The following is a 23,535-nucleotide window of genomic DNA, read 5'->3' as shown; positions in this document are numbered from 1 at the left end:
TCACTCAGGCATATCATTTCCGGTTGTTCTCATCTTGCTAACGGCGAGTTGCACAGACATAATCTCGTAGCCAGGATTATATATGATCATTGTCAAGAGGGCGCTGTTATTTTCATGTATAGGGTGACAGTCTGATCATATATTACTGGTCATGCTTTAAACTATTTAGGGTTTTTCTGAGTTTTGGTACTGGCATCATTTTTCTGACATGACTGTTATGGCTCCTCTACACGATGGCCCAGCGTAGGCCAGTCCAAGGGACGCATTTATGCGTTAGAGGGAGCAAGTGATATTGCTATCTCATTCCACTGCATAGCTACGTCCCTTAGACTGGCGTACGATGGGCCATCGTGTAGAGGAGCCCTTATATGTGGTGTTTCTTTCAACTGATGACTGACGTCACTGACGTAATGACGTTTCAGTGTTGATTTGACAGTAGCTTAGACAGCAAGCTTCTGTTTTTTTTAGGATTTAATTGTAAATATTTAGCATAATGAACGAAAACGATGAGGACCTTACTACATTTTGTGATTCAGCAGTAAGTTAACTTTCGAATGATGTATAATTTATCTTTGTTTGTGACAAAAAAAATCAACTCAAAAATTGTTTCCAGGCTGCATTGGTAGAAGGCTGTAGATTGCCTGTTCGCATGCAGGGAGGCAATGACTGGCCTTTAGCAGAAATTATTAGCATTAAAGAGATTCGTGGACAACGAGGCTACTACGTGCATTATGTTGACTGTAAGTTATCTTTATTATGTTTTGATATCAAACAAAATCATTGTCACTCCATAAAAAGTTTATAAATCTCTGCTAGAAGTCACATTTCAATACATCTAAAATTATCCCGTATTGTATTTTGTTTAAAATTCAAACTTGCGTAGTTTATTATTACGCATATAAAGAATGTCTCACTATTATGAATTATGAATCGCTAGCCTAATACTATGAATATTATGTGAGTAATGATTTCAAGTAATTTTTAGTTAGATTACTATATTAAGTGATGACATCTTTCCTGAATAGGATTTTATAGACAACCCTAGCAATCCATTGGATGTAACCGGGGCGAAATCACATCTGCAATACCCTTTTCTTTTACCCTTTTTGACACAGTAATGGATATATCAGCACTATAGGTTCAACGCCGAAGACAAATTAATCTGTCACAGGTCTGCCTAGATAGACCTACATGCATATACTCAAAGTTCAATTTCAGTTTTGACACTATATTGAAATTGCGTCCAAGTGACAGCTTTTGTGTTTGACACGGCATCAAAAAGGTTAATGTGTATTCCCAAGGTAATAAATTGTTTTGGCTCTATGGGGCCCCCTTATTATGAGACTGTGTGTAATAATCATTTTCTTTAATGTGATTTTATACCAAACCAAGTCAAGCTGGGCCTGACAACACTACAAAAAAGGCGTGAACATGGCGACTTGATCGAGACATTCAAAATAATTCATGGATACTACGACTGTCCAGAACTAAGCGACCTGTTCCCTCGAAATCCAAACGCGCACAAGAGGACACTATCTTAAACTAGTAACAACAAAGCATAAAACAAATATCAGCAAAAACTTTATTGCAAACCAAATAGTAAATGCCTGGAACAAATTACCCTCTGAAGTGTAGCTCTTGTAGTGTGAATCAATTTTAAAACAACCTTGACAAACTATATAAATAGTGAAATTGTGCTAAGTGAACTCTGATTTAGATGTACCAGCATCAGCTGCCTGTCTAAACCTAAATAATAATAATAAATCATAAAATTTCAGTCAACAAGCGTCTTGATGAATGGGTGGCCGAGTCCTGGCTGGATACTCGCAAGGTGCAGTTCCCTCGGAGAGATGGAGCCCCCGCGCCAGCCGGAACCACCACTCCAAAGAAGACACACATTGGTTCAGGAGGTGGCATTATGCCTCATGTTATTAGTATGTGTTTTGCTGTTTTTAGTTTCAAAGTCACTGGTACATGGTTCTTTGCACAGTTAATATTAGTTGTAGTTGGTACCTGCTTTTGAGAAATATATTTTAAAAATGCTTTTTCTTAAATTTTAAGCTGACAAGATAAAGATAAAGATAGTTTATTTTCCAAATAGGTATATTACAATGTGTGTCGTCAAATAAAGCTATGCGCTCTAACCCTACACCTCTGATTTGAGAAGATTTAAATCCCTCTAAGTCATAGGAGGGTATCCCAATATGGAACCGGCAAGAAACTCGGCGGGACACATCTTTATAAAACATTACATCTTATATTTAACATGCATTAAATAAAAAAAAATACAATTTAAATTAATATGGAATTTGAAAAAAAATCATAAAGTAACATTATGTATTATTCATCAAGATTGATGAATGCAGCAAATTTAAAGCTGGGCTATTGATATCAACATTAACTGGGCTTGAAAATGAATTCGTGGATATAAAGTTCTGAAAATAATAATGTGCACATCAGATTTTGTTATGACGTCAATGATATTATACATATGTTTAGATTAGATGTTACTCTACAAATCTTAGCCTAGTCAGTAGTGACCCTGCCTATGAAGCAGGAGATCCTGGATTTGAATCCTGCTAGGCATTGTGGAGGAGCTGGGGTGGTTAGAGTAGCGCTACCTCGTTTCACGCAAAATAGGCACAAAGGTTGTCGACTTGCGGAAAATGCCCAGAAGCACTAACTAACTAACTAGCCATAGTTTATACCAGGGGTTCCCAATCTTTTTCAACATGCGGCGCAGTTACAAGTTTAGTATTTTGCAACGGCGCCCTTGTAAATTTAAAATCACGGTCTAAAAAGAGTGACACGACGCTATATTATTTAACGCTGCGAGCGCTCAAATAGGTACCCGCGAATATTTGTGGTTTCGGATAATGACAGAACTCACGGCGCCCCTCTTTACTTTCTACGGCGCACCAGGGCGCCGCGGCGCACACTTTGGGAACCCCTGGTTTATACAGTCACCATCAGATATATCGTGGTGGCCGAGGTGCTCAGAAATATCTGAATACGCACTCTTATGCATTGACGGCGTGTTCAGATATGTTTGAGCACCTTGGACGCTCCGATATATAATATGGCGACTGTACGTAAATATTATTAAAATGTTATAAAATGTACGTTGCTTTTGTTCCTAAAGATATATTGATTTTTATATTTGCACTCATTAACTATTAGCTAATGATCTGGTTTTGTTGTAGTAACAGTGGCATTCTTAAAATATTGATGCAACCTGTTTAATAAGACATCAAAACAGATTTAATTAGGAGCAAAAATCAGGCGCCATAGGTTTTATTGCATGAAAATTATTACAGGTAGTAATTTTTTTTTGCATGCTGCTATTGGTGATTGATTCCTTCCATTTACTTTACAGCCAAATGATTGTTACAATTGTCATTATATTGTCACATTTGTATGCTTTGTGCCCAGGCAAAATAAGTGGCTTATTGTTTTCCAAATTTATGTGTGCCATTTATTAAAGTGTGATTTGCAAATGGCAAGTCATATTATGGCTGTAAATGTGATATTTTGTTGGCAGATGATAGAGTCTGCAATGACATACCGAAATCTAGTAGCGATACCAATAGAGAAGCTAGTGTGACACCGTTACAGCACAAAGCCCCAGAAAGAACACATTTTGGCGAAGCGCTCAATGGTTCCGTTCACAAAAATGCACCTGGTATGTCCACACATTATCTTAAACTTTGCAATATGTGTTGTTGTTTATATTGGTTATCTATAATTCTATAAGGAATATTTTAACGCTGCTATTTTACACATTAACCTTGGTAGTAGTTAGTATGTATTTTTTAAATTTTATTTACTGGAGTGAGTACAGCTTAACCCTTTTCCAGGCATAGTACGATTTATCGAGCACATACGCGCCATTAGAATTTCGACTTTAGCATTCCGATTTAAGGTTCAAATAAGATTACACTTTCAGGAAATGTTACTTGTCTTCAAATGAATCATCAAAGCTGGATTAAATGGAATATATCTGGATTTTTTGGGAAAACCTTGTAGATTGGTGCAACCTGGAAAAGGGTTAAATTCGAATTAGCCAAGAATTAAATATTTTTGACTAAAATAGTTTGGTTTGTGTAATTTATAAGTATGTAGTAATAGCAGTAGTCTAGCAAGAATATTAACACATTCACTGCCAACGTTTTCGTAGCGCTATACTCGTAGCCGATATCAGCGTTTTCTCGCTTTGTTGAGGAAAGCGATTCTCAATGTGTTAAGCATGACATGCATTGAAAATTATACTACTTTACTATAGGAGGAAAACTGAGTAGTTCTTTACATATTATAAATATTGACTTTTTTACTGTTCATTTTCTTATTTTTTTGTATGTTACTAATAATGTGTCTGTGTTTTTCATTTAGCCTATGGATATTTGGATAAACAACCCACTGAACAAGTTGGGTTTGTGTGTGTTTTGTTGTTTCTTATTTGTTTTATGCAAATATAGGTATATAAAATTTTTGTATGCTCCTACTATCATGTCTCCTACGTCAGGATCTAAACATATATTCCTGTGTTTAACAGTATAATATTTTGTGGGCAGGGGATAAGATACTTATTGAACTAATTTGCATATGAGATTACTAAAAAGATTGGTGGATCAACTAAGTATTTTTTGTTTTTATTGTGTGCTGTCACCCAGAGCAGAGTACAATAATATCACAGTATGTAGGATTAAATATTGTACCACTTTCTTCTGATATGCTTGGTAGATTTCCAAGATAAGGACCCACAACAACATAGACTATAACTAAGGGCCCATATGTACTTGCTTTTGCAACCGCGGCGGCGCGTGGAAAGGCGGCGTGCAGTTCGATTTTAGTGTGCGTGGTCGTACAGTCACGGACTTCAATTGCTAAGCCATTTCTTCTTCTTTGTCGCTGTACTCTTTGCAGAGCGCCGTGGTCAACTGCTGACATCAGGCGCAGATGTTGCTTGTCGTACGACTTCTCGCCATTGTTCGCGGCTGGGGGCGGTTTAGAGGTTACAATGTCCAATATAAGGACATTTCATACCTTTAGTATTAACAATCAAATTAGCTTGACCCCTAAATGGATCAACAATTAAAGTCTGTCCCCCTTATTCATAAACGTCTACTAAATTTGACAAGCCGCTAATAATCGTTTATCCCTTTCCGACGTATTGGTATGATGGAAAGGGACAAACGATTATTAGCGGCTTGTCAACTTTAATAGACGTTTATGAATAAGAGGATGTGACCGTACGGACTTAACCACCAACTGACAGTGACGCGGTTGTAACTGCTTGTGCGTCAGTTCGTACATGTGTAATGAAGGTATGATGACGTGTTGTGTCAGTCCCCGGCACGCCGATGGCGGAGCCGCGGGCGCTGGTGTCGCGGCCCGCGAGCCCCACGCTGCTGGCCGAGCCGCCGCTCGTCAACGGCCAGGCCGTGCTGGCCGCCGCGCTGCACAAGAAGATGAACAGGAAGCGGAAAGCTAACTCTATAGACAACGAGGCGAGTATTCTTTTTATCTAATATGGCGTTGCTAAAGGAAGGCGCCGTTAGGCTCCAAAGTCAAAATCATTACAAAATTTTAAAAAGTCGGGCGATGTGGGGTGGAATAATATCTATATATGCCTTCTATTGTCTTGTCTTGCCTTTGCATCTTCATACTAATTTCGCGACCTAGACAAAATGCGGCTCGACGCTGATATATGTGATTCCGCACGTACTCGACGTTCTGAGCGCGCTTGGCGCGTTTCATTGCCGGGCACCTTCATGCGAAGACGTCGGGCTAAACCCAAATTAATACTTTCTGGCATTTCTACTGACACACCTTTCAAACAATTTTTTTTATCGATTTTTTTAGTCTAGGTAGTTATAGTAGTTATTCCTTGACTATAAATATGACTAAATTGAGTGTTCGTAGTTCAATCGTAATATTCATTATATACCCTCTAGCAAACATATTTGTTTATTTTTTATTATTATTTAATAAGGAGTTAGTTGTGACAAAAAAAAGAAGATTTCGCTAAACATCATCGTTTTCCGTAACCATCACATTTTTTTGTCACATGTCACTGGAAAAAGGTGACAAACACGTCGGCCCAAATGTTCGATCTCCTATACAAAATTTGTTATTACTTTACTTGAATTTACTTAACTTACGTATGTTATCTAATAAACTGTTTACAGTCAGAAGCTGGCGAGGAAGGTGACACTATCGCATCGGGAGCGGCCACGCCGACCACCAGACCGCGGCAGTCCGGCTCTCTCGTAGCTCACGGGCATGATGACTTGGTGACCCGCATGAAAAACATCGAGATGATAGAGCTCGGCAAGCATCGGATCAGACCCTGGTACTTCGCGCCCTACCCACAGGTACGTGTGTAATATCCATTCGCTTAATAAATTTGACTTAGTTCTTATCTCTCCCTCTCACTTTTACCACGCCGATGTGAAAGAGAAGTTTGACACGACCCCTGCCGTTTAATACGGATACCTTAGTTACCCGTTTTACCGGCCTAAAATGTAGTATTACTCGTGTTAGTGGCATGTAAGTTTTTTGTTACACTCGTGACCTTATTAGACCGCGAGCCAGGAATAGATTTCCATGACCAATAGGCTACCGGGCGAAAACTCGTGAAGTGCTGGTTAAGGGCGACGTGTAATTAATTTTTAGGATGTTACTGTGAATTAAAAAAATCGTCAGCCGGTTGTATCGCGGTGGTGAAAAGATCTTCAGCTCTTTGCATCAACATGTAAAGAATACGTGCCATAACTTTTTATTAGTTATATCAAAATCATGAAACATTGCATGTAGAATTTTTAAACTGTTTCAATAAATGTCTTACGCAATACGCGTACTTTGCTGACATAAAATGGCCAGGCGTATTTTTACATGTTTATGCGACCAGCTGACCGCCTGTCCACCGCGATACAACTGGCTCACGGTTTGTTTATATAGTTTTTTTTTATATATGTTTACTTTACAAGGTGACTAACTTTCCACCGCGATACAACCGGCTGACTATTTTTTTTTTAATTCATAATAACATCTAAACTATTATGTGATAAAGTATCTACCGGGAGGCGATGACTGACGAAATTTGCGCCTGGCCCGCAGTCTATATAGAAACCATCGAATTACCTTTGCAATACTTGCGATACACATTTGACGACCGGTTTGGCCTAGTGGGTAGTGACCCTGCCTACGAAGCTGATGGTCCCGGGTTCAAATCCTGGTAAGGGCATTTATTCGTGTGATGAGCAAGGACATTTGTTCCTGAGTCATGGGTGTTTTCTATGTATTTAAGTCTTTATAAATATTTATATATTATATACCCTCAACACAAGCCTTATTGAGCTTACTGTGGGACTTAGTCAATTTGTGTAATAATGTTCTATAATATTTATAAAAAAAAAACATCAGACATCTGGGTGTCAGACGCTGGAGATCGGAGATCCAGTAGTACCTGTTAAGTACGTAGAGCTTACGATCGATTTATATTATTTCATTTTCAGGAAATGGTGAATCTCCCCTGCATATACATATGCGACTTCTGTTTAAAATATAGGAAAAGTAGGAAATGCTTGGAAAGGCACCTGGTAAGTACCTACCTGTAATATAATCGTTTAATGGAAATTGGCTTCGCTGCTACTAATTAATGCTTTGCCGAACTGACACCCGCAAACCACTCGAAGAAAATAAGAACAAGTCCGGGCAAAGAAAAAATCCCGGCCAAGTGCGAGTCAGAATCCCACACGAAGAGTTCCGTACCATTACGCAAAAAACGGCAAAAAAATCACCTTTGTTGTATGGGAACCCCCTTAAATATTTATTTCATTTTGCTTTTTAGTATTTGTTGTTATAACGGCAACAGAAATACATCATCTGTGAAAATTTCAATTGTAACTATCACGGTTTATGCGATACAGCCTGGTGACAGACAGACAGAAAGACGGACAGCGTAGTCTTAGTAATAGAGTCACATTTTACCCTTTGAATACGGAACCCATAGTAGTTATTCGTTTTAAAAGGGGGCAAAGTTGTTGTTTAACCGCTCGTGCTAATATTGATACTCGAGCAAGCGAAAGATTCCAAAATTGAACCACGAGAGTAGCGAGTGGTTCGAGAAGTGGAATTTTGAGCGTTGCGAGGGTTTCAATTCACGAGGGTTAAACAAACTTTGCCTCCGAGTGAAACACAAAATTTTTCACCACACCAACATGAGGAAACTACTAACTATGAAATACCAAAAAAATCAAATGAAATCAAATCCAAATGAACGTTATAAAAAAAGAATCATTCAAAATGATCATTTAAAAGTCAGTTCTACTAGCTAACATAAGGAAACAACTCAAAATTTGCCTTTGATTACTTTGCCCCACGTGTGGATAAAATGCAACTTTCTCATTCGTTTTTGTACAACCAAGAGGGCCTTTACCAGTTGGTGTGGTGAAAAAACTTTTTAGATACCGTAAACCTACACAACTATAGTCCAATACTGCAACTATGGTCCACAAGTTCGAAAGGAAATTAAGTATCTATACCAATGTTCCTTTTGGTTTACTCCTAGTTTTACCTTCCATTTATAAACATCCTTGCCTTAGAACTACAAAAATATAGTAGAATACACACCTGAACGAGAAAAATTTAGTTTATTTGTGGACCATAGTTGGGAGCTTTGGACTATAGTTGGGTGGTTTTACGGTACTTTTAGTTGACATTAACAGGCTGCTCTTTCTTTGAATCAAGCAAAAGTGATTTTTAAATACCAATATGTAATTAACTTTTCATCAAACAATGACATTTGGTAATAGTAGTACCAGAAAGTTGTTTTAAAAACATGTTTTTTTTATTATTCATCAACAGATCAAATGCAAGCTAAAACACCCTCCCGGCAACGAGATCTACCGCAAAGGCAGCATCTCGTTCTTCGAGATCGACGGACGGAAGAACAAGTGCTACGCGCAGAACCTCTGCCTGCTGGCCAAGTTGTTTCTCGACCACAAGACCTTGTATTACGATACGGATCCATTCCTGTTCTACGTTATGACGGAGTTTGACTCTAGAGGTATGTGGGAAATATATTATATTCAAGCTAAAACACCCTCCCGGCACCGAGATCTACCGCAAAGGCAGCATCTTCTTCGAGATCGACAGTCGCAAGAACAAACGCTACGCGCAGAACCTTTGCCTTTTGGCCAAGTTGTTTCTCGACCACAAGACCTTGTACTACGACTCTTGAGGTATTTATGAAATATTTTATACTGAGCCCTTCCTATTCTACCTTATGACTAATGACGGAGATTGACTCGAGAGGTATTTATGAAATATTTTATACTGAGCCCTTCCTATTCTACCTTATGACTAATGACGGAGATTGACTCGAGAGGTATTTATGAAATATTTTATACTGAGCCCTTCCTATTCTACCTTATGACTAATGACGGAGATTGACTCAAGAGGTATTTATGAAATATTTTATACTGAGCCCTTCCTATTCTACCTTATGACTAATGACGGAGATTGACTCGAGAGGTATTTATGAAATATTTTATACTGAGCCCTTCCTATTCTACCTTATGACTAATGACGGAGATTGACTCTTGAGGTATTTATGAAATATTTTATACTGAGCCCTTCCTATTCTACCTTATGACTAATGACGGAGATTGACTCGAGAGGTATTTATGAAATATTTTATACTGAGCCCTTCCTATTCTACCTTATGACTAATGACGGAGATTGACTCGAGAGGTATTTATGAAATATTTTATACTGAGCCCTTCCTATTCTACCTTATGACTAATGACGGAGATTGACTCGAGAGGTATTTATGAAATATTTTATACTGAGCCCTTCCTGTTCTACATTATGAGTATTATGACGGAGTTTGACTCTAGAGGTATTTATGAAATATTTTAAAATTATGTTTGTTAATTTATGACGGAAAATGTTTGCTAATGCAATATCTTACAAAGGTTACAGAATACAACTTGTCAGATAATATAACTATGTACTTGATAAATACCATTCACGTATTTTGGTGTATTCCCATCTGGACCCGCCGGCCACAGGGACAGGCGGCGTATCTTTACTGTCAAATAAGCTAAATTATGCTAATGTCTAGTTCCTCCAATGAGAGGCCACTTCAGCTATATTTGGTGTTGATTTTCCTAAAGAATAAGGGCCAATTTGTGTAGTTTACTGTCATAATCCTATCATCCAAAGGTGTAATAAAGGAAAAAAAGAAAACTCCGTTAACACATGCCATATCAATGGTTTTATTGTGCAAGGGTCTAAAATTGCTAGCAAAAAACCACCTTGATGTGATGACCGTGATGACTCACGCAAAATAGGCACAATGGTTGTCGATTTGCGGAAAATGTCCAGGTAACTAACTAACGACCTTGATGTTTAAAATTTATATCGCGTTATTAGAATCTGGATTATTACTCCTTTATATAAGTACCACTTACAAACAATTTTTCATATTATTCTTCAATGCTTTTCCGTTTTGTTTTCAGGATTTCACATAGTAGGATATTTTTCAAAAGAGAAAGAAAGTACAGAAGACTACAATGTAGCTTGTATATTGACTCTACCTCCATACCAAAGAAAAGGATATGGAAAACTTCTAATAGAATTTAGTAAGTATACATATAATCTGAGCTATAAATTATTACTCACTTAAGATCGAAATTATAAACATTAACAAACTGTTTATTTAAGTAGGCAACGTTAATAAAAGTAGTTATACTTACACCTTTGTAATAACCTCTGCATATTAGTACTTATAACATTGTAGGTATTAACTTATGTATATAATATTCTTGTGTACCCCGTGTGGATGTATGTACGAGTATCAACGAACCTGCCCGTGCATACATATACATGGAAGAATGAATACAGATTCACTCAAGTTACTGATAACTTTATTGTTACTAACTGATAACTTTGATTTCCGCTTACTGCTCCTAGACTAGCTACTTTAGATTAAAACATATTATTATCAAGGTAGGGCACTCAAGGTCTATTAACACATTGCTTATTATTATTTTTTTTGTATAAGACTGTTTGTTGCCTAAATAAATAAATAAAAAATAATAATTAATTTGAAGAACGCTTATAAAATCCTGTTTGATCTGTGATTGAGAAATATCAATAATAATAAGGTCTATATAACAGGTTGATTCATGAAAGCTGATATGAAATAAATAAATAAATATTATAAGGATATTATTACACAAATTGACTAAAGTCCGACAGTAATCTCAATAAGGCTTGTGTTGTGGGTACTTAGACAACGATATATATAATATACAATATTTAGAAATACTTAAATACATAGAAAATACCCATGACTTGGGAACAAATATCCGTGCTCATCACACGATATATATCATATCTTATTTGAAAAAATCATTGCTCTAGGCGACAATATAAATACGCATATAGATAAATTCATACTTATATACAGAAAACACCCATGACTCGGGTACAAATATCTGTGTTCATCACACAAATAAATGCCCTTACTGGGATTCGATAGGCCAGACAGGTCGTCAAAACTTCTTCGTTAGCTGCTCTTAAAAACGTCTTTGTTATTAATTGAAGATCAGCATTTCTGTACCTTACTTAACTAAATAGGCTGAGTCTGAAACTAATTTTTGTCTAACATCTCCGCAGGTTATGAACTATCCAAGTTTGAGGGCAAAACGGGTTCACCAGAGAAACCACTCTCAGATTTAGGACTCCTTTCGTATCGGAGTTACTGGGCACAGACCATTCTCGACATTCTGATGCACAGCAAACCAGTCGGCGATAATGAGAAACCCATCATTACTATAAAGTAAGTAGCATTTGCTTTCAGCTACGTTAACTCTAATAGAGAAATTACCACTTTCTTATGTGACTTTTCTAAGTACTTTATGAAAATGGAACTTGGTTTGCTATACGTATTCGTATGACGAAGGATTTACATCGCTAAATGGAGAACTCTAGCGAATAGCTCAATAATTCTTTTGACTAAGTAGTGAAATGTGTCATAACGGTTCCACCTAAAATAGTAGACCCACTAGCCAGGCGTAATCATGACAAAGAGTAAAAAGATGTCGACTCATCCGTAAATGACACCATCAGTGCTGCTGGTTCAGCTGTGGAGTGTGTGGCTAAGCAAAAACATACGAAGGAACCAGTGACTTCATACCAGTTGCGGTGGAGACTGCAGGATCGTGGGGTACGGAGGCTAAGGGTTTTGCCTGGGCATTGGGTCGGGGACTTAGAGGGCTTGTGATCCTCGCACCTGGTCTAACAGATCTCTTTGGCAATTAAACGGGGTAACGCTGCCAGTGTCATGGGGACGTTCGGACCGGCTACAATCAGGGGTAGCACTTTAACCTAAGCTTAATTTGGTGGTTAAGATTGACAAATCCTTTTGCGGATTATATCATTTATTAGTAGGTTCATCAATCCGCTCTAATCCCCCTATTCGTATAATTGACCTCTAGCATAATACGTATTTGCTGCATATCAATTTGCAACATTGATCTTTATTATTATATTCCAATTTGATGTACGGAACAAAATTATCACGGGCACCAAAATACAAACATGTCCCGACCTGCGCACGGCAAACGACTGAGGCGTTTCTGAGCATGCCGCGAACAACCGACACCGAGCGGCTCGGCCAAGCTCGCGCTCGCCCGACGGAAAGGGAAACGACCACACTGGCCGTTTGCCGCACCAGGAAATTGCCTCGTGAGGCTGCTCGCTCTGTGTGGACCCGCCTAATTACGAATTCTAATCGATTTACCCCTTAAAAATAATATCTCTTTATTGCACGAGCTTCAACCATTTCTTCCTCCCCCTAAAACCACATATATTTTTCCAGTGAAATATGCGAACTGACCAGTATTAAGAAGGAAGATGTGATAAGCACGCTCCAGAACCTAAACCTGATCAACTACTACAAGGGCCAGTACATCATCTCTGTCAATCAGGTACTGTGTTGCCTCCACCGTATGGTTGCCGCGACCGCTCAAGAGTCCTTCATAGTAGAATCCTACTCCAAAACGTTCATTACCAGACCTGAAGACGAATTATTTAGCACGAACCAAATCTTTAATTTTACTTAAAATCCAGAAAAATAATGCGTCCTATTCATTATCCTTACATATCCAGTGTCGTGACTCGTGAATTGTCGTTTTCGCTTTTGTAACCTTATGTTTTTGCATGAATGTATGAAAAGATTGAAAAGTGACAACTAATACTACTCCTGAAATCTAGTAGAATGCTATTAGAGCAAAAATTGATCATTTTGTAAAATTAGAATAAATGAATGTTCACATTTTTAATGAATACAATATTCTTTTTTCTTTTTTTACAATAAAAAAATACATCAAAATGGATTATAAACAAAATAAAATCAAAACTAAACTCAAACAAAGTCACAAATACAAAACCTAGTCAGACAAACCGTCCCGAGTCCTTCCAGACGCAAAGGTGCCCATCACGCTCGCATCTTTATTTCACAAATCGTTATTTCAAAATTGATAAAATACTTAGGTATTAATTTCTATTGGCTCTTAAACGGTCGCGGCAATAGAATTATACTGGCCATCAGTAAAATCGAGCTTTATTTTGAGTGGTATTTTATTTATATTTAAATGATGCCCCGTTCTACCACTCCTTACGCAAAAATGTGTCTTATTGTAAATGCTTATGACATAATTTAATACAGTCGATAATGGAAGCTTGTTTACTTTTGTTGAAGTTAGACATACGTTAGTACATTTACCAGTAGTGTTGAAGGATGACATAGATGGCGTTGCACGATGCCATACGTATGAGTTGGTCATAATCTTGACGGTCTGGTCTGGCCTGGGTAATGACCCTGCCTATGAAGCCAATGGTCCCGGGTTCGAATCCCGGCCAGGGCATTTATTTGTATGATGAACACAGATATTTGTTCCTGAATCATGGGTGTTTTCTATGTATATGTGTATGTATATTGTCGCCTAGTATCCATAGTACAAGCTTTGCTTAGTTTGGGCCTAGTTCGATCTGTGTAAGATTGCCCCCAAGATTATATATATAATATTGTATCAAGTGACTTTTCGTTGCCTCTATACATTTTCACTTCTCGATCGACGTTTGTCGATGTACGATTGTCATTTGTCATCTTTGCTAAGCGCCCAGAACACCTACGCCATCTATGTTTTCTTATAGACTCACATTTCGTTGTGTTTGTGCGTTGCGCCTTTAGATGTGAGGTAAGTGTGGCTGGCCTTTACATTGGGGCGAGTATACACATTGATTAGTGTTTATTACGAGTTCATATTGCACAGTGAGCTGCGAAATTGCATGGAGAAATTATGAATGAATTCATTCACAAAGTTGCCATGCACTTTTACGGCTAATGGCACATTGCTACTCGCGTCAAGTGGCAACTATATGAAATAAACTCGCACTAAACAGTAATCAGTGTGTAAACAGGCCCCCATGTGAAGGCCAGTAACATTACCCAGCAGCCACACTTACCCATATTGCCCTTAATTAATTAGTGTTCGTACTTTTAGTTATGTTTGTCTTCAACAATTGTATAACAAGTCGGTGTTTGTGGTGTGCCTGAGCTTGCTTAACTTATTACCCCCTTATTCATAAACGTGTACTAAAGTTACGATGCCGCTGATCATCGTTTATCCCTTTCCGACGTATTGGTATAATGGAAAGGGACAAACGATGACCAGCGGCATCGTAACTTTAGTACACGTTTATGAATAAGGGGGTAAGTCAATACCACACAAAGGAACACTAAGACTCGTTAAGTTGTGCAAAATGTTGTAGCCGCCAATTTGATAGCTGTCGTATTTAGATGGCGAAGAAAGTTGAATGCGCGTGAACGGCTTTCCATACAAACGTAGTCACCATTTTCCTATCTGGACACATTAACATTATAGATATGTTAACATTATAGGGATGTTTTAATTATACTGAATTTTGACTCTTAGTGACTCTATACATCTCTAAGGATAATTTGATAAAAATAATTTAGTTCTGACATTTAGAGATATTTACACCTCTAAATAATTTTAGAATTTATTTTTATATCTGTTTGTGTTTTTACTATTATTATTTTGGTTTTTTTCTAACTCGACATTTAGAGACTTTATACATCTCTAAGTAATAATAATATTTTACTTATTCTTTAAACAATAATACTTTATTTTGCGTTAATATTTTCAATGAATTGTATTTTATAATTGTTGATGTGCTTGTTTTTGCTTGTATGGACATTCGATGTTGACGTGTAAAAGTGCCCTTGTGGCCTATTTGCTGAATAAATGTTGAAGTTAAAGGTGTGGTGAAAAATTTTGTGTTTCACTGGGTTGAAAAAAATGTTTAACCCTCGTGGCTTGAATGAGACCCTCGCAACGCTCAAGATTCCACTTTTCGCACGAGCGTAGCGAGTGGTTCGAGAAGTGGAATCTTGAGCGTTGCGAGGGTTTCAAGGCACGAGGGTTAAACAAAATTTGCCTCCGAGTGAAACAACATTTTTCATCACATTTCGAGGAAAATTATAACTATGAAACACAAAAAAAAACCAAATGAAATCCAAATGAAGTAATTAAATATTTATCATCCAAAATCATCATTTAAAAGTCAATTCTACCAGCTAACATAAGGAAACGACTCAAAATTTGCATCTGATTACTTTGCCCCACATGTGGATAAAACGCAACTTTCTCATTAGTTTTTGAACAATCAAGACGGCCAGTTACCAGTTTACCAGTTGGTGTGGTGAAAATTAACAACCCTTTCGTTTGTTTTTATAAATTATTGTCAAAGCTAGGAGTATTTACATTTTTTATTTTATTTGATTTTCTTTTATCCACCATTGCGTAAAAATATTCTCCATAATGCCAATATACAAAGAGGAAAATGGGAACTACATTGGTATGGGGAAGTCGTTCCCCACTATCTTTTTAACGGTGGATAATCCATATCTATTGTCAAGGCGCTAGAGTGCGTGTTCAGATATTTGTGAGCACCTTGACCGCTCCGATATATCTGACAGCGACTGTACCACAAAACGTATGTCGCCGTAAAGCGCTATTTACTTCAGCTTGTAACATTTTCAGCGTCATAATTTTTGCATTACGTTACGTATTCAGTATTCCTTTGTCTATGTCATCCTAGCTGCTTACTTTTTTTTTTGCACGTGTTTTCGAAATTGTTTTCTGTCATGCCGATTTTATTGATGGCCAGTACGCAGTCCATTCCCGATTTGATATCTCTCGACTTATCCAGGAACTTATGCAGCAACACGAAAAGAGTATGGAGAAACGGACGCTGAAGATCGACCCGAAATGCTTGCATTGGACGCCTAAAGATTGGTCGAAACGTGCCAAATGGTAAGTTTTATTGAGTAATTTTGTTATAGAATATAAAGGAACTACTAAATTTTAGAGTTTTTTTTTTAGTCGGTGCGTTCCATTATTGGCTAAATTATATACTTAGATATCGATTCACCAAAGCGGGCGTTAATGTATGAAATAAATATCAAGAGGCTTCTATATCCTCCTAATCCAATTTTGCCAGTGAAATTTAAACCTATAGCGTAGAAAATAGAGATGATTTTAGTTTGGATGAAAATTTAACGAAACAACATTAGTACGTTATTGTCGAGGCTCGAAGCCAGCAAGTAGCCTTCCAGCCAAGTCATTGGGCCAGCGTGGGGACTATAGCCTAATCCCTGTCGCGCATGGGCGCCTATGCCTTGCAGTGGGACCTATATAGGCTTAATCATAATTATTTAGTATTTAAAATATGGTTAGGAGTAAACCGTTAAAATCCTTCATGGTCCTAAGCATCCTTGTCTCCAACATGACATGATAGAATGTCACTCTGGCAATGATTTTCATTCGTTTAGTTCATGCTATTCACGTCAACTTTGGTGAAGCGGTCCGTACGATCGGTCCCGAAAGCCGCTGTGCGCTCCAGTACTCCGGGTACCTGGCTCGTCGATATCTGAGACCTTCGAATTTTATAACCAATGTGTAATCAACGCGTTGTCGATTACATATATCAAGGTGCGAAATCGCCCAGCTACTTTTGAGGCCGATATCCTTAGAAAACCGGTTAGACTTTCAAAATTCTTGATTATCTGGACCTCGCGTTGTGTTCTTCGTAGATTACATTTACCATTCACATACTCGCGATCGTGGACCGTGATTGTGATGATAACAAATATGATATTTACAAAAACAATGTATTATAGGTACAAACAAAAAATCAGTTAAATGATATTTGCATTAGCTTCGAAACTTTTGGTATAGTCGAGTTTATAAATATACAGGGTGCTCGCGAGGAACCCATATAACTTTACCACCATGTTCTTGACCATCTTTAGAAAATAAAATGTCATATAAAGTAAACTGGATTCGGCTTAGTTTGCGAGTAATTAATATTTTTTATTTAAGAAAAAATCCAGTATAATGCACCTTTAGGATAGCGACGTTGCAAGACCGCATCACATTATCTGTCTGACGTAAATTGCAGAAGCTCGTTCCTGTCACTATCATCGACATGTGTCATTGAAAATAAATACGTAGAATCTTAAAATTCTATCACTTAATCCAAAGTATGATCAATGATCATTGCTTTTGTTAAGTCCACGACTAAAACAATGGTATTAGTGAAGTATTGATAAACAAAATTACTTAACGCCCAAGAATTGATAAATTTAACCGTCTTAGTTTTATTTAGTATTTATTCATAAGAATGCATATTTCTTAATGATCGATTGATTTCTTATGATGGCAGAACAACGAAGCTAAGTTTTTGCTACTTCGGGTAAAAATTGGACACCTATTCAGTTTAAATCGTGAAAACTACACATGAAACTAAATAAACAGTTCGAAGTGTTTTTATTACCCATACCATTACTGTTTGATTGTATTAAAGCTAAATAAAGTAACACAAATTTTAATAAGATTATTTATTTATTACCCTACAAACAAAAAAGTATGATCACTGTCAGGAATTGCAATAGGTACCCTTCTCATTCTACCAGCTTGTTCGTCTACGTGCACTTCGTAGAATCCGTGAATCCGTAACCACTCAACTAGATACTGCTTCAGTATTAGTACTCGCAGTATTTTCTATTACAGCATCCTTAATACATTTTTCACTGAGCAGCAAAAACCAATTTACTCTCCTTTCCACTGATTAAAAAGTCTGCCGTCTAAGTTAAACCGCACGATTTGTCCAATTATTAGGAAAATTATTATTCGTCGCACTGTTTAAATAAATGTTATAAACGTGAGACATCATATTGATATTAGAATCAATACCAACAATGTCACCCATCGTTCATGTGACTGATGTCATTATTTAAAGTACTTATAAAACACACTCGAAGGAAATTTCCAAGTGGCCAGTATGTATCATAATCCATGAAGATTGATAAAATATTACTAAAATTATTTACGTATCGACAATAATAGACTGGTAATAATTTTAATGCGTACTTAAAACATTTATTTTCACAGTGCGATATTTTTAACTAATCCTAAAAATCACGGAAGCCGCTCAGAACCTGAAAGACTGGCCAGCTCAACTAAACCAACAAATGCGTACAAGAATAAATTTATGTGTTGACAAGGGAGGATCCCACTTTGAAATTTTTTTACCTTGAAGAGTGGTGAAAGCAACCGTAAAAGTTAAAAGCTTTTTAAGAGTATTTAAGTTTTTTGATAAGAATCGTAGTTATGTTGTTCTCCTTATGTAGTTTAAATGTTATTTTTAGTTACATCTAACAACAAGAGGCGATTCTCGCTGAAAAAAGGCAATGTTTACATTTCGTGAAGTCTTTTCTTTTCTTTCTCTTCTTTCTTCCCTTTCTACAGTGTTCTGACAACACTGCCAGATATTGACTTACAGATTGAAAATATGTTTACACTTTTGAACCTAATTACAAAGAAATAAGGTGAAAAATTGTAAACATATTTTTGACGTCGACTATACAACTACGATTTAAATCGCCGGTGGTTGATCATAATATTCATAATTATCATAATCCTGCGGGCGGAAATACTAGTGTGTGGCAAGCCTTAAATAAGTAAATCATACATAGGTAAAGAGATCCGATTGCACATTATGTACATTCTGGTTTGAAATAATTTGTTTGACAAGAAATGTCTATGTGACTTACTTGCCGTTCTAGTGAAAAGAGATAGAGACAATAACAAACGTTGCCAGCTCGTCCTAAGGCATTGTGTTACTGGTGAACCAAAAATAATTTATTTAATTTGTATGAAAAGTTAAAAAAGTTAAAAATCTAATTTCGACCTATGTTTATATAATGTTTTTTAATTATTACGACCTCAGCTATATGCTGGTAAAGTTATATGGGTTCCTCGCGAGCACCCTGTATATACAATTGTTCATTTCAGTAAGGTGAAAAAATGTATACATATTTATGAACTGGACTGTACAATACAATCAATATTATGTACCATTTCAAATCTACAGTTTATCCTTAGCTTGGAATTTAAACTCAGCATACTATCCACGACCGCGTAGTAATTGTCTAAGGGCCACCCATCTCCTGAACGTCGGCGTCTAGTCTACTCTATGGCGCTGCTCGACGCAACGTTGGCGCCACTGCGCAGCGACGCCATTTTCCATAGCCCTGACTAGACGCCATCGCTCAAAAGACGCTAGTGTGGGGTGGCCTTATGGTGCCGACACTAGATCCATCAAGACCTCTTTAATTTTTATTTCTGAGGGTAAACTTGGTTTTTCTTTGTCGCCAGTGTTTGAGGAGCTGCGAGATATTACTCTGGCTTCCGACACGTACGCATTTTGTTCATTTTGTATTTAACCTACATATTTAAATATTATAGGACATTATTACACAAATTGACTAAGTCCCACAGTAAGCTCAATAAGGCTTGTGTTGAGGGTACTTCGACAACGATATATATAATATATAAATATTTATAAATACTTAAATACATAGAAAACACCCATGACTCAGGAACAAATATCCATACTCATCACACGAATAAATGCCCTTACCAGGATTTGAACCCGGGACCATCAGCTTCGTAGGCAGGGTCACTACCCACTAGGCCAAACCGGTCGTCATATTTAATGGTCTCATTTATTTATCTTGTTGCGATCCAATCATATATTATGCCACTGCTTTTTGCTATAATCTACTCTTTGGACTTTGTATGTAATAACTAACATATTCATACAGGTTGATTATAAATATTATAATTTGAAGTTCACAAGTGAGAGAAGTTTGGTGCGTCTTTAGAACTATCTACCTAATATCTTAAGCTTTGATAAACACATGTGAAGGTAGATAAACCGATATTTATTACTCTCATTGGAGTAATAGTTACTTATTTATTATAATATTATATCAGTGATAAGACAATGATGATTGAATAACCTAATGCGATTGAATTTTTTTTCGTATTAATATTTAATTAATAAATCGACACGAATTTTGTTCCACTCTTTGTGAACTATATATAAACGTTGTAAAAGCATTTTTTTTCACGCTTTATCTTCTTATTTATCTGTGTGAATGTATATTAAATATATACATACGTATTCTAATACTACTTACAAAAAAGTATGTATGCCGGCGGCCGATCGTAAGATCAGACACATCATGATATTCCTAGGCATATCGTGAAACGTGAAAATCTTTGTCTCGTTCCTTAAGTCGATGGGCGCCTATTTCTGGTCAGTTTGCCCATCGGGCATCTGCCATCTAACGAACCTACCCTACCTACCTATTGGTTAAATGTGACTACCGTCAAAACACTACACAGGAACATTACGATCTGCTTGATCTTACGATCGGCCGCCAACATGTATACTAAAACTCCTATTTGCTGTGAATTGTTCAAGGCTACACGTGCTAAACAGAAAGTCATTCAAATTTGAAATGTAAATGTTTGTTTACACATTTATTTAAAACATTTAGCTTAGAAATCATCATGCTTGGTATCCATACTTCTTCTAGTAGACGCTTTTATCTATCGTCGCTTTTCATATTTAATCATTCATGCCATTGTTATTTTAGATACTTGTGATTGTTTCAGCTGGGTTTCTTTCATTACGCATACATCTTACAAGTTAATCGGCCAATTATATTCTTTCGCCGAAAACGTCTTTTCTCATATCTTCAATCCAAACAAATATTCGTGATATCTTTTTAGCACATTACAGAGATTTGGCTAGGGTTACATTTGTTTAATAAATAACTGATAAGTCGTTAGTATGTTAACAATTCTGAGAAAATATGAATTCGGCGAAATATTATATTGGGGAAGGAAAACACACGTGGAACATGTGTGAACTCATTTCAATCTTTGGTTCTAAGAAATAACATGAGGGCATCTTTAAGTACCCATAGATTACTTTTTTAACCTCTCGAGGCACAGCGTACAATTTTTTGTACACGTTCCACAGTCTATTGATCTATTCTCAACTTTTATTGAGTAACTAAGCGTTCCATAATCAAAGACAAAACAACTGCTTCTTAGTCATGTACGTCTTAAGTGGTCACTTAAAGACGACGATTAGTTTAAGTTTGTATAAGTATAGTTATTTAATATGTATGTACCTGTAATTAAAAATCATAATAATTATAAAAACAAATACATTACCTAAACCATGAACCTCATATAATAAAATGAAATAATTACAGGTAGCCGAATTTGGAGCAAAAGTCTTCATAGAAGAATAGGTAAATATTTGTCTTACAACTAGCATATATCTAATCTGACTTCGCTACGGGTTTGAAATGATTCAATGCAATTATATATTGCACAATATTTTATTGTTCTAATACATTATACGTTGCCTACTGTGAACTTTGTTGTACCTTATCATGGGCATGATGCCAACAGAATAATTTGGTACTAGCTTACTCGTATCTATCTGATCAAGTTCTAGTACCTGTACAGAGTGATTTTGGTATGTCTGGCCATACTTTCTGCGAGGGATGGATATGTAGGTCATACTCATACGCATAGTTTATTGATAATATAAATGACAGGTCAGGCTTATTACCTTTATGATTACCTTTAGGTAATTCATATTAGTCATGTAACTAATATGAATTACCTAAAGGTACAAGAAAATATACAAGATTCGTACATTTGAGAAATAAATAAATTCCATTAACAAGTCAATTATTACGACATTATTATTATTTATTGAACTACATATATTTAGAGGTCAAGTATTCCTCGACACAAAAACGGCCTCTCAATAAGCCAATTTTTGAGTTTAGCCTTGAAACTCGCCAGACTAGGCGCATCAGTTATGGATGCTGGTAAGTTAGTACACAGCGGGGCCCATGACGTGTATAGATTTAGCCGTTTCGGCTAGACAACGTGGCACTGCCGCTAATTTGTGTCTATAGCGAATTAAACGGTCGCTGTCATACTGAACAACTTATATTTGATATTACGCAAAACTCTTCGTAGGGCGCCTCTATTACATACTGAGGGCCTACCGCGAAACACGTAAATCGAAGTTTCGTTATCTGCCACTATCACTCTTGCATATTTGAGCGATAAAGAGGCAGATAACGAAATTTCAATTGTCGCGTTTCGCGGTAGGTCTATAAATAAACTGCCTTGATGCATCAATGTCATAGTGAAAACTTCCCAAAAACTGTTTCAAGGCATATCTATAAGTTACTCTATAGTTTGTGTGATAGTGCTGCTCTCTGGCGGCAGAACATTGCAGTAATACTCCCTATTCTGGCGAATCATTTGTCAACGTTTTTTATGCAATAGCAGATTATTATTATTTTTTTTTCGATTTCGCGGTTAGCTTCATAATAAAAGTAGTTTACTATGACCTTCATATTCACCCCTCTCAGGAGTATGGTCAGACATAAAAAAAACACTAAAATGATCTTCAAAAATTCTTGTTACTGCTGGAATGGGATTTATCATTCTTAGTTAGAGTCAAAATGCCTTTTATGTAAATCGTAAATAAAGTCACTTGATTTCTGTTAGGATGTTGGTGTTATTTCTTTTGACTAAACTAGATGAGAGAATTTAAAAACCAAGACGGTTATGATATCGTAAGGTGACCACCAAAACTAACTAATAACTAAAAATCATTAAACAAAAGTCGACCTTGACTATTGTACTATTATGGTTCACTATAGCTATAAACTTGTGGTGGTAATTAGTGAGTTTTACTTTACTACTAATAAATAATTAAACTAAAATCAACCTTATTTCGGTATTAATATGGTTCACTATAGCTATGAACTTGTGGTAGTAAATTAGTGAGTTTTGGTAGTCACCTGACGTTATGGCTCTTAGGTTTTAGAGTCATACTGGTATCACAGATTCATTCATTGTTTTAAGATGTGTAATATCTAAGACAAATTGTAGATGGTACTGTACGAATCTGTACATGGTGCGGGAGCCCTGGTTATCAAACCATGACGGTTGGCAATCCGGTACCACAAAACATAATAAT

General features: G+C 36.7%; 1 protein-coding gene across 9 annotated transcripts; it reads left to right on the top strand.

Moving 5' to 3' along the window:
- Nucleotides 1–408: 408 nt before the first annotated feature.
- Nucleotides 409–23,062, top strand: LOC133525655 (histone acetyltransferase Tip60). Of its 9 annotated transcripts, none has more exons than XR_009800605.1 (14): nt 409–538; nt 614–740; nt 1,779–1,934; nt 3,542–3,682; nt 5,347–5,507; nt 6,189–6,374; nt 7,518–7,601; nt 8,869–9,070; nt 10,527–10,649; nt 11,689–11,851; nt 12,893–13,001; nt 16,312–16,415; nt 19,821–19,901; nt 20,162–20,476. XR_009800605.1 is itself a non-coding variant. In XM_061861989.1 (14 exons), the coding sequence occupies exons 1-13, from the start codon at nt 494–496 to the stop codon at nt 19,825–19,827; spliced, it is 1,584 nt and encodes a 527-aa protein (XP_061717973.1). In that variant the 5' UTR covers nt 409–493; the 3' UTR covers nt 19,828–19,860; nt 21,737–23,062. The 9 variants fall into 9 exon arrangements, 8 of the variants coding, with proteins under 8 accessions (XP_061717973.1, XP_061717969.1, XP_061717967.1 ...); XM_061861989.1 differs by lacking the exon at nt 20,162–20,476 and adding an exon at nt 21,737–23,062 and having other exon boundaries at nt 1,779–1,910; nt 19,821–19,860; XM_061861985.1 differs by lacking the exon at nt 20,162–20,476 and adding an exon at nt 21,737–23,062 and having other exon boundaries at nt 16,324–16,415; nt 19,821–19,860.
- The last annotated feature ends 473 nt before the right edge of the window (nt 23,063–23,535 follow it).

Source organism: Cydia pomonella, chromosome 15 (genome assembly GCF_033807575.1).
Source record: "Cydia pomonella isolate Wapato2018A chromosome 15, ilCydPomo1, whole genome shotgun sequence".
Classification (NCBI taxonomy): domain Eukaryota; kingdom Metazoa; phylum Arthropoda; class Insecta; order Lepidoptera; family Tortricidae; genus Cydia; species Cydia pomonella.
The sequence above is the reverse complement of the archived record's forward strand: the minus strand, read 5'-3'. Positions and strand labels throughout refer to the sequence as shown.

Excerpts from the sequence above, each read along its gene's own strand:
- LOC133525655 (XM_061861983.1), top strand. The coding sequence starts at position 494 with ATGAACGAAAACGATGAGGACCTTACTACATTTTGTGATTCAGCA. Across the intron at positions 539-613 it reads CTACATTTTGTGATTCAGCA|GCTGCATTGGTAGAAGGCTG; the intron begins GTAAGTTAACTT and ends AATTGTTTCCAG. Across the intron at positions 7,602-8,868 it reads AATGCTTGGAAAGGCACCTG|ATCAAATGCAAGCTAAAACA; the intron begins GTAAGTACCTAC and ends ATTCATCAACAG.